Raw genomic sequence first — 12030 nt, 5'->3', positions numbered from 1 at the left:
GAGCTCTTCAGTAAGGCCATTCTACTGCCAATGTTTGTCTATGGAGATTGCACGGCAGTGTGCTCGATTTTATACACCCGTCAGCGACCTAAGTTGGATTACTGTCTAATCAAGAATTGGATTGCTTGTTCTTTTCATATTCTCTTGTATCATTTACATAATGAGAAACAGGTACCCAGTAAAGATTGTGTGAAACATTGTGAGAGAATCTTAAATTGTTTAATGAAAAGTCAAGATAAAAGTAACAAAAATTCCACCAGTCTCCACCCCCACGCTTAACAAATATCCCATCCACCACTTTAACATTAGTCCTTTACTTGGTCCCTCTGACTAAATAGTGTGATTCCAAATCAAGCCATTGCACCCATCTATAGGCCAATGTTGACTACCTGAAGCATCCGATAAGACTTTTGATGTAAGGTATACAATCGATGAAAACATACGTAGCACAGATAACAAGGTAAAGCAGCTTACTATACAATATTGGCAATACAGTTTCAGACCCACAAGAAAGTCAACCAGGTCCTGTGGATAGGGGCATGGAATCAGGCCAGAGATGCAGTCTTGTACACACAGAATGGTCCAGGGTGAGGGAGTTATTTCTAAACGCATAACAGCTACAGCATTGATTGCCTTAATGAGACAAGGCCTTCTGTATTCGTCAAGAGCGGAGGGAGAGCAAACGCACTCAGTGCAGGTTTGAGTACAGTACGCAAGAGAATGTGTGTGAATCCGCAAAAAGAATAAATGTTACAATTCAACAAAACTTGCTGCAGCAATGGTTTATAAACACTAAACAAAAATGGAAGAGGGTTCATCATTCAGTTGTTCAAAATAAGGGCAAACATCACTTGGTCAAGACATTACAATGAAGTAGGGTTGAAGAAATTAGGTTTTGAAGGACAGTGTCTACTTCCCCCGAATCCTGTCACTCTCCTAAAAAATCTTGGAAAATGCCCTAACCACTTAACTGTCTAGTTCTATTGTGTTCAATCTGTGATCTCTGCCAGTACAATTAAAGGTAAAATAAACATTACAAATATTTGTGTGTGGAGGCCATTCTTGATTTTAGTTAACTAAATGGACAGATTCAATGGTTAAACGGCAACTTAAAAGTACATTGTTTTGGGTTGCCATTTTGTGACCAGAAAGGGAATGAACTGTGCAATTATAATGGACTATAACTCCGAGTCATCTGCCTTGCTTTTCTAAGTCTCGGTTTGATGACCTATCGGACTTCGACACGGGGACAGTCCTGCTGATGAGGACTTTGTACAGTTCAGAACTTGTTCGTCATAATCCTCCAGTTGGTTGGTGTTGAAATGCAACTCCCTATTCAGGTCCTCTTTGGAACAAATAGTCCAGTCCTGTGAAAGCTCTTTGTCGGTCTCTTCTCACCTCTCTCCCGCTCTCCTTTAAACTTCATCAGTCTTTCCTTCCAATCACAACAATGATATAAATCCATCTCTCTGGTTCAGTCTCTCCTCCTCTCCTCTCAAAATACCTCCATCTCCTTAAGCGCTACCACCCTCTCTTATAGACGACTCAATCTCTCACTCGTACTCTGCGATTAGCACCATCATGTAAATTCCAACCAGCATCGCCAGGATCTCCATCACCGATTGGCCCAGACTAGAGCGCCCAACCAGCAGCTCAGGCAGGACTGTCACCGTGGCGATGTACACAAAGCCACCTGCAGTGAATGGCAAGATCCAGGCTGTGGCGGCCGCACCCACCCCCTCAGCCAATAGGGAGCAGGCTGTGCCGGCAAGAGCCCCCAAGGCTGTCAGGAGCTGTAGACACATAGCCTGATGGGAAAGAGGAAGTTGTCAATGGACATCTCTACCTACAGAGACTTTCTGATGCAGGTTGTTCAAACAGAAAAGACAAGTCTTACGGCTGCCACCATGTGTGAATAGGCTTTGTGTTGTAGTCATGACAGACAACTGGTACCGAGCATGTTTCAGTACATAGTCGAGCACATTTCCGTTTCCTGTCCGACATCAGTACATGTAACATCAATTGTTATGAAAAGTTGAAGCTTGTGCATTACCTTCTTCTTGGTGCAGCCAGACTGGACCAGGATGGCAAAGTCGCCAATCTCGTGGGGCACCTCGTGCAGCAGGATGGTGAGAGTGGTGACTGTGCCTACTGCTGGGCCCACCAGGAACGATGCACCGATGGCCAACCCGTCAGTGAAATTGTGTGTGAAGTCAGCAGCCAGGTTCAGGTAGCCCGATACCTTGATATCTATATTGATAGGGACGTCAAACGTTCAGCACAGAATCTATGGACTAATCTAGAGCGCCTGGTAAAATTGTGCTTAGGAGCATTTGTTGTTAACTCCCTCCATGGTTAAAGCACAAATAAATAGATGTCATTGTTGTAAAAATGTGAGTGTACTACATTTACTATCATATATTAAAATATTGAATTACTTTGACATATTTATGTTATATTACACTAATTTCCCTATGGTGGACAAAACATGTCCACCTTACACTAGCTTACATTTTCACCACATATATAATTCCACGATTTTGTACATCCTTTTTTCTTCAGATTGGTGATATTAATATCCAAATTTACAGTCATCACAAATGTATTAACTGGATTGTTTAAACAGTTTTGGCACCATTGATTTTATGATACACGCCTGTCAGTCGCAGGACTTAGAACAGCCTTCTAATTTTAAAGCTCAAATGGCCCAGAACATTTTGTGGCTCTCTGTATAAAAGTTGATGGCCGCACACCAATACACTGATTTGAGACCCAAACAACAGCCAACCCTTGTCAGTGATGACATCCTATGCCAGGGGTCACGATTCGTTGAAGTTAAATAACAAAGCAACTGATTTTTTTCTGCCCCGTTTCAGCACCCTCCCGGAATCTCCAGCCGATATTCTAGAATTTAGATGATTTTGAAACATGTTAGTTTAAACAGCACATACACCTAGAACGTATATATTCCAACTTGATATTGATGGAGGTGATTAACAAAACAAACTGGCGTTACACTTACCACGTCGGCAACCGCCTTGAATCAAAATGGAACACTTCTAAATGTAGCTCTAACCCAGGGGTTTCCCAAACTTTCACTCGGGGCCCCCTTCCAGCATTAGGGAATACCCCCCAGTTTCAATGTGGTTATTGAGTTGTGGTAGTTTCAACAGCACATATAACTTGCTTTCCCCCCTCATCATCATGAGTGATCTATCAATTTGGTGTGTGTGCAGTTAATAAGGTGTCCCATAAAAAAATACAAGTAATCTGATTAATATTCTTGCACATGTGTGTGTAGATAGTACATTTTATGCTTGCAATACATCAGGAACTGTTTCTACATATTGGTTATTGTATGGACACATTAAAACTGTTTTGACAAGGGGCTATTTCTCAAAATCATTTGCCACCGGAAACGTATGTTTTAGGAATATAAATGTAACTTTCTATATTCATTTCAAATGGTATTGGACTTAATCTGGTAAAAACTGCTGAATGAGTCCAAAAACATGCTGTGTTTGATTTATTTTGATGTACCAGAAATCACCATAATGTGGTTTCCCTGCTTAATATTGAGAAGGGAGAATGGACAATAATCGCAACAGTTAAACGTAATAACAGAGAAACAGGATTGATTTGAGGCTGGTAAATTAAATGCTGTCAAAGTGAATATTCTCTTGAGCAAAATTGGTTTTGATATAAAAGAAAAGAAGCAATTTCAGTAAAGGCAAACTGCCCACTAAGAAATTAAGTGGCAATTAGTCAACTCTTCTTACCTGTAGTTTTCTCCTCCACTCCTTTTGGAGTCTTCTCATCTTTGCTTTCTTTTCCATCTTTCTCACCCTCCTTATTTTCTTCCTCCCCGTCACTCTCCTTTGCCTTAGGAGCAGCTGAAAAAAGACGGAAAAAAATATGTGCATAACTCTGGTGTACTGACCATCCCCCTTTATTTAACCAGGCAAGTCAGTTAAGAACAAATGCTTATTTACCAAGACGGCTTAGAAGAGCAGCATCTAATCCCCTGACCATACAGTAGCTCTCGGCAAGAGGGAAATCTCAATTAATCAATTTTCAGACTTCAAAATGGACCCAGAGGTCATGTTACAAAACCAACTAGCTGCTAGCCTAAAGATGTGGCTACATTAGCTAGGTCTAGGGGTCCTAGGTCTAGGGGTCCTAGGTCTAACTAAGTGGTCTGTAACCTGATTTAACCTGTGAGTTTATCTGACGGGACAGAGTATGTGGACCGTGTGGTACGCATGTGCCCAAGAGACAGCCACTTTAGCAGGTTCCAGCGCCTGCTCAATCCTGACACACGAGTCGGCTAGCCCAAGCAGATTATCATTTGTTCATGGTGACAAAATAAATATTTACAAAAACGAAAGTACAAAAAGGCCTACACCAAAAATAAAGATAGCATCTCACACTGATTGTAGATCCTTCCTAATTGCTCACAACAGTGTGCTTATCAAGGCTTCACGGCAGAGCTGCTGACCTCTGGGGATGGAGTGTGGGAAGTGGTAGTGTAGTGTAGTGCAACTATGCTCCTAAGCACTAAACTAAGAGCGTTGGGTCAGTAACCAAAAGGTCGCTGGTTCTAATACTTGAGCAGACAAGATGAAAAATCTGACGACATGCCCTTGTGCAAGGCACTTAACCCGAATTGGTCCTGTAAGTCACGCTGGATAAGAGCATATGTTAAATGACTGAAATGTTAATTTAACTACCTAACCTATTCCATAACAATAGACATGCAATGCATCCAGTTCATTCGGAAAGTATTCAGACCCCTCGACTTTTTCCCACATTTTGTTACATTAGACTTATTCTAAAATTGATTACATTTTGTCCTCATCTACACACAATACACCATAATGACAAAGTGAATAGAGGTCTAGACATTATTTGCAAATGTATTATACATTTTTAAAAATACCTTATTTACATAAGTATTCAGACCCTTTCCTATAAGACTCTAAATTGAGCTCAGGTGCATCCTGTTTCCATTGATCATCCTTGACATGTTTCTAGAACTTGATTGGAGTCTATCTGTGGTAAATTCAATTGATTGGACATGATTTGGAAAGGCACACACCTGTCTATGTAAGTTGACAGTGCATGTCAGAGCAAAAACCAAGCCATTAGGTCAAGGGAATTGTCCGTAGAGCTCCGAGACAGGATTGCGTCGAGGCAAAGATCTGGGGAAGGGTACCAAAAAAAATATGTGCAGCATCGAAGGTCCCCCAAGAACACTGTGGCCTCCATCGTTGGAAGAAGTCTAGAACCACCAAGACTCTTCCTAGAGCTGGCCGCCCAGCCAAACTGAGCAATATGGGGAGAAGGGGAGGTGACCAAAAACCCGATGGTCAATGACAGAGCTCCAGAGTTCCTCTGGAGGTGGGAGAGCCTTCCAGAAGTACAACCATCTCTGCAGCACTCCACCAATCAGGCCTTTAATTGTATAATAGCAAGACGGAAGCCTCTCCTCAGTAAAAGGCACATGACAGCCCGCTTGGAGTATACCAAAAGGCACTTAAAAGACTCTGACCATAAGAAATAAGACTCTCTGGTCTGATGAAATCAGATTAAACTCTTTGCCCTGAATGTCAAGCATCATGTCTGGAGGAAACCTGGCACCATCCCTACGGTGAAGCATGGGTGGCAGCATCATGCTGTGGGGATGTTTTTCAGCGGCAGGGACTGGGTGGCTAGTCAGAATCGAGGGAAAAATGAAGGGGGCAAAGTTCCTTGATGAAAACCTGCTCCAGAGCGCTCAGGTCCTCAGACTGAAATTCCCCTTCCAACAGGACAACGACTCTAAACACACAGCCAAGGCAATGCAGGAGTGGCTTAGGGACAAGTCTCTGAATGTCCTTGAGTGGCACAGCCAGAGCCCAGACTTGAACCCGATCGAACATCTCTGGCGAGACATGAAAATAACTGTGCAGCGACACTCCCCATCCAACCTGACAAGAGCTTGAGATAATCTTCAGAGAAGAATGTGAGAAACTCCCCAAATACAGGTGTGCCAAGCTTGTAGCGTCATACCCAAAAAGACTTGACGCTGTAATCGCTTCCAAAGGTGCTTCAACAAAGTAAATGGTCTGGATATTTATGTAAATGTGATATTTCCGGGTTGTTGTTTTTTTTTATCATTATGGGGTATTGTCTAGATTGATGGGGTAAAAAACAATTTAATCCATTTTATAATAAGGCTGTAACGTAACAAAATGTGGAAAGAGTCAAGGGGTCTGAATACTTCCGAATGCACTAAGTGGTCAACAGGAAGAAAGAAATGCATTACACACAGAGATAATTTCAAGGCATGAGAGTTATAGTAAAAAAAAAAAGAAGGTATTGTTGAATTGATATAGCAGGAGCACATGCATCAATTCAAATTGGCCTTTTGTTTTTCCCCTGTGCTACAAACTCCAATTAAAATGGATTACCTACCGTGAGAGTGTCCATGTCCATTTCCTTCCTTCAGGAAGCGAACAAATTTTTCCACCACCAGGAAGGCCACAATTCCTCCGAGGACCCACAGCCCTACTGACATCATGTGACCATGGGCGGCACCTACAGGTATGACAAGGAGCACCGTGAGGGACATGCTGTTTGCCAAAATGGGGGCAGACCCCCCCTCCCCCCCACCCGCCCAAAAAATAAATGAAGAGTAGAAGAGATTTCTTAAAGCATGGAAAATACTGGTGATTGACATTCTGCACAATCCAAGATGGTAGCAAGTCAGTCTGTCCGTTTGTATGTGTGGTCCCTTGAGATCAGAGATAAGAGTTATGTTTTAATTAGCCTGAACCTGTTTAGAGAAGCAAACACTTTTGATGTGAAGGTGGATACTGTATATAACCATTTTTTATTTTTTAGAATAATTTTTTAAGAGCTCAGTCTCTATTTCACAAAATGTACTTGTACAAAGATTTCGGATTGAGAAGGCCTTTTTTTCCCTGCCTCGGGCCACTCGTAAACTGTAGCCTACACCTTTCTGGAGGTGGAGCTCGCCAAGTAAGGAGCGTCTTGTCTGCGCGCAAGGCCTGCTACACGAGCGCAGGCACACACTGAGGGCTTGGATCAGAGAAGCGGTTACTGGATTGGAAAACCTGATGCACTGTGGGAAAAAAAATCTACGTTGTTCTACACAACGTCTACTGGTCGCTGCACACCCATCCTGAAATACATCTTAAAACTGGCATTATGTATCTGTTACTGTGCCTGCTCTTTACTCAATGCCATCCTGGATTTAATAGTCTGAATGATCAATGGGTGAGTGAATCATCTTCACCTTACGCCCTACAACTTGCCAACACTCCGACGAGACCATCATGTCAATACCACCAGGCACTTGGTCTCTCTCTGCAATTGCATTTCAACCACTCTCAAACACAACTTGACCTACACTTGATGGCATACTTCCAGTATGGCATACTTCCATACAGTATAATGAGCAAGGGTTCTTACATGATCTGTACCATAATATTGACAGTCTGATTGACAAGTCTGATTCCCGATGTTGACACTGCCTGGGACAATTTTACATGAAATTTGTGTCCATTTGTGATAAGCATGCCCCTGTGAAGACATTAGAATCACTGGAAGGGACAATCCCTGGTTTTCAGATAAATTGGCAGAATTAAGTAGAACGATGTCTCTTGGGCTCAAGCCAGGCATGCACATGCTCCTTTTGACTGGGACTCCTTCAGAGCGCTAAGAAACAAATGCACAGGATTGATCAGGAAGTCCAAATCAGTTTACTATTTAAATGCAGTCACAGAGAACCTGAACAACCCTACCAAGCTCTGGAAGCTAATCAAATCTGTGTCTGGTTCTAATGTATACGCTGGCCTTCCTGACCATTTAATGATGGATTCTAATGAAGTGAAGGATAAAGCCCATATAGTTTTTAACAAGCACTTCATATCTGCTGGTTCCGTTTTTGATAATGGTGGGGCCCAGGCCTCTAATGTAAGCTCTGTTACAGTCAACTATGATATAAGCCATTATGTGAACCATTTTAACTTTGTGCCTGTTTCTCACGCTGAGGTCTATAAAGCACTAAAGGCAATAGACACTAAATAGTCTGCAGGTCCAGACAACCTGGACCCCTACCTCTTAAAGATAGAAGCTGGTATTATCACTGAACCTGTGGCTCACATTTTCAACCAGCAGTTACATCTATATGCAGATGATAGAGTCATATATTCATGTGCTCCTCTGGTTCAGGCTGTTGAAGAGCTCCAGACTGCTTTTCAGTCACTGCAGGCCTCCCGCTATGGTCTCAAACTGGTCTTGAATATACGAAAAAAACTACATTCATGACCTTTACCAGAGCTCGAACTCTGCCAGAGAAGGTTAGCATTGTCACATCTGGTGGCTTATCCATTGAAAAAGTGTCATCCTACAAATACCTAGGTATATGGTTAAATGACAAGTTGTCCTTTAAAGTTCATATGGATAATCTTGTGAGGAAGCTTAAATTGAAAATGGGTTTTTATTTTCGTAATCAGGCTTGCTTCCCACTTATGCCTAGAAAGAAGTTATTATGGTGACTTGATGTATATGCATGCAGCCTCCTCTGTCTTTCAGAGACTGGACTCCATTTATCATGCATCCTTGAGCTTTATTACAAAGCCAAGTCCCTCACCCACCATAGCACCTTGTACCAAATGGTAGGTTGGACCACACGTCATATGCGCAGAAAGCTACATTTGTATGTGTTCATCTACAAAACCCTTTTGGGTAAACTCCCTCTTTAACGCTGTAGTCTGTTCTCCTTCACCACCAGCAGTTACCATACCCTGTCTGCTAGATGGTTGCTACTTAGAATTCCCCAGGATTTCACAGTATTTGGCAAGACTGCCTTCTCTTCTTGTGCACCAGACGCATGGAATAGTCTACAATCCATGCTTCATCTAGATATGTTAGTGCCACTGAATGAATTGAAAATATTGATGAGAGACTGTTACGGAGGAGTGTAAATGCTTTTTTTAGGCTGGATCATATATTGTTGTATTTTTTTAATTCTGTAATGTATTGATGGTTGCTGCCTTCTTGGCCAGGTCTCCCTTGAAAAAGAGACTCTGGGTCTCAATGGGCTTTTCCTGGTTAAATAAAAGGTTTAATAAAATAAAAAATGTAATGGATCAGCTGGATAATATGATGGTGTTCGTAAATGTAGATATACCATGCGAGTGGCCATGATCCTGTGATTCTTCACTGTCATGTGAGTGGCCGTGTCCCTCGTCTCCATGGTGAGAGTGAGGCACTGTGTAAACAAGCGAGAGATAATAAGAAAGAATTACAATGGATATCAGACTGGCATGACAACATCCTTTTAACTACAAACCAATAAATATTTATTTTTTGGCTCAGTTTAAAGGTTGCATTTCCTTCACTGATTATTCTGTGTAAAGATTAAATCCCAGAATCATACCTAAAAATATTAATTCCATCAATACCAAAAATATTCAATAAACTAGATAGGCAATCAATTGTTTTCACTTAATTAAGAAATCTACCGTAACAACAATAGTTTAGGGGAAAAGGTGTAGAATGCCCTCCCTTCACTTCAAGTAGTTGTGTGATACTGACACTAACCCAGGGCGTGAGGGATGAGGTGTAGGAAGGCATCTCCCAGCAGGCCACCAGAGGCAAAGCTCAGCAGCACCTTCAGGAGGTTCTTGTGCTGGTCTGTATTGGACTGGACTGGGATCAGGAAGAGGATGAAGAAGGGAGCAGCACTGATCAGCAGAGTGGCACCGATGGCCTAATGGTAAGAATAGGAGAGAAAAACAGAGGTCATAAGAGGCCATTTTTAAAGTGTGTGAGCAGGCGTGCTTGTGGGTAGTAAAATAATCACACACTTGATAAGGATGGCTGTTTCGAGTTCCAAGGGTATCAAACCAATGGAATCGGCTATTCCCTGTCTACAAAAGTACTTACATTCCAACCCATTCAATAATTGAATGCCAAATAAAAACATTCCAATTCAGGTCCAATTCAATTGACAGTACCTAAATAGTTGACCTGTTGAGTCGTGCTGACCAGGACATTTAAATAATGGCAAAATAGTGTCTAACAAACCAAATCCTTTTGAACATGGCAAATAAAAATGTTAACTTTATAACAGAGACGCATTTCGACTGCAGTGAAAAATCGACAGAAAGTTATTGCCAGTACACTGCAGTGAGGTTGTCTGGTCCAGTTGTCAAAACCAAATGAGTCAATAGAACTCTAGCAACAGATTCACTGGCAAAGGGAAATGTTTTTGCAGAAAAGTAATAGGCAGCCTGTGTTTGCACTGGGACTCAGTAGGAAAGTCAAGAGGTTGTTTGAACGAACAGGAGGGATACCGACTGACAAAGATGTGACATTTTGCATATGATTTGATATAAGGTAGGCCTTGACCACTAATGGACATCTAAATGTAGCACGGGACCTGGACAAAAATCATGTTTCAAATATCCACAATAACACATTCATGTCCCTTCATGAATGGCTCCAAGGTCTCCACTGACAATACCTGCATCCAGAGCTCCACTATGTCCCTCTTCTCTCCTTCTGCCTCCCTTATCACCCTCTCTCCTCCGTGGGTGTGCCCGTGTCCACTTTCCTCGTGCTTATATCCATGGTCATGTGCGTGACCGTGGTGAGACTCCTCAGCTGGGGGCAGGTTTGCTTCAGCACTCCACTTGCTCGCCCCGTGGTGCAGTTTCTGACTGCCATGGGAGTGACCATCAGAACCGCCACCCCCATGGTGGTCGTGTGCATGCCCATGGTGGTCGTGTGCATGCCCATGGTGGTCGTGTGCATGCCCATGGTGGTCGTGTGCATGCCCATGGTCATGAGAGTGGCTATGAGCAACAGTTAGCTGGGCGGCTAGCAACAGCACTGCTCCCGAGAACAGTGTTAACGCTAGCAGACGTCCATGGGCCATCATCTCACCTAGAACAGACACACAAAGGCAACATCTATGGTTACAATTGCCTGCCTTAGTACAGCAACACTAGCTTCATATATCAACAGCTTAATTTCATCATGATTGTGGGAAGTTACAGTGGATGGGTTACGCTAGCTAGTTATCATATAACACATTATCAAACATTCTATTGACATCCCATCTGCTAACGTTTCACCTAACAGCATTCCCATGATGGCCTTCTGCTAAGTCAATAGGCCTAACGTTACACTTTTCCATTGACTGCTCGTATAAGACTGACTCAGGAAGAGGGAAAGGGTCCTAAATGGGGAAGTAGCCTTGCTGAGTAGCTAACGTAGCTAAATGCCCTTAAAGTGATGGATTGAAAGAGATGCGATTGTTGCGGTACCTAGCAAGTTATCTAACGTTAGCCACTAACTGTCTGGCTAGCAGCTAGCCACATCGACAAAGATGGATGTGAATGCGATTAAAGGAATGCAGATGTCGCATTTTATCTTGCATGCAACGTGTTGTCGGGATAATTAGCTAAATTAAGTACAATAGCAAACAACGGTTGGCTAACTTTTGCGGTGATGACAACAATGTTGCAGTATAAGCGAATTGCCACACACTCACGTGTCTGCTGTAATTATGCAGCGATGATAGTAAATCAAACAAATTCTTCCAAACAGAGCAAAGGGTCTCAAAGGTGTCTATTCATTCTCAGACGTGGCATTTAGTCAAATCATTAGAAACCTCGCGTGATTTCAGTCGCTGGTGTAAATAAAGCGTACCTGTCATAATATCGCGAGATATATGTTTTTTAAATCTCTCATCCGGACTCAAAGATGGTGGATAGATGAAGGCGTCCAACTCAGGCCGTTTACCATTGGTGCACATTGACTGACCCGTATATTGGATGGAGAAAATAAATTATCTTTCTCCATGCTTCTGTTATTTGATGAAGAGTCTCTCCCTTCTCATATAAAGTTAGGATTCATGATATTTTCTATTAATATAATTTTTTATTTCACCTTTATTTAACCAGGTAGACTAGTTTAGAACACTTTCTAATTTGCAACTGCGACCTGGCCAAG

At 42.3% G+C, this 12030-nt stretch overlaps 1 protein-coding gene across 1 annotated transcript; it reads right to left on the bottom strand.

The window, feature by feature from the left end:
* Positions 1 to 203: 203 nt before the first annotated feature.
* Positions 204 to 11693, bottom strand: LOC135549963 (zinc transporter Slc39a7-like). Its single transcript, XM_064980367.1, has 8 exons — positions 11570 to 11693; positions 10538 to 10959; positions 9613 to 9781; positions 9200 to 9280; positions 6457 to 6579; positions 3780 to 3893; positions 2054 to 2250; positions 204 to 1808 (listed from the first exon to the last, which is right to left on the bottom strand). The coding sequence occupies exons 2-8, from the start codon at positions 10952 to 10954 to the stop codon at positions 1554 to 1556; spliced, it is 1356 nt and encodes a 451-aa protein (XP_064836439.1). The 5' UTR covers positions 10955 to 10959; positions 11570 to 11693; the 3' UTR covers positions 204 to 1553.
* Between the last annotated feature and the right edge of the window lie 337 nt (positions 11694 to 12030).

This window comes from Oncorhynchus masou, chromosome 12 (assembly GCF_036934945.1).
Source record: "Oncorhynchus masou masou isolate Uvic2021 chromosome 12, UVic_Omas_1.1, whole genome shotgun sequence".
Lineage (NCBI taxonomy): Eukaryota > Metazoa > Chordata > Actinopteri > Salmoniformes > Salmonidae > Oncorhynchus > Oncorhynchus masou.
This window is presented reverse-complemented; position numbering and strand designations above follow the sequence as displayed.

Excerpts from the sequence above, each read along its gene's own strand:
- LOC135549963 (XM_064980367.1), bottom strand. The coding sequence starts at position 10,954 with ATGATGGCCCATGGACGTCTGCTAGCGTTAACACTGTTCTCGGGAGCA. Across the intron at positions 6,580-9,199 it reads GGATCATGGCCACTCGCATG|GTGCCGCCCATGGTCACATG; the intron begins GTATATCTACAT and ends TCATACCTGTAG. Across the intron at positions 2,251-3,779 it reads AGTGGAGGAGAAAACTACAG|ATATCAAGGTATCGGGCTAC; the intron begins GTAAGAAGAGTT and ends CTATCAATATAG.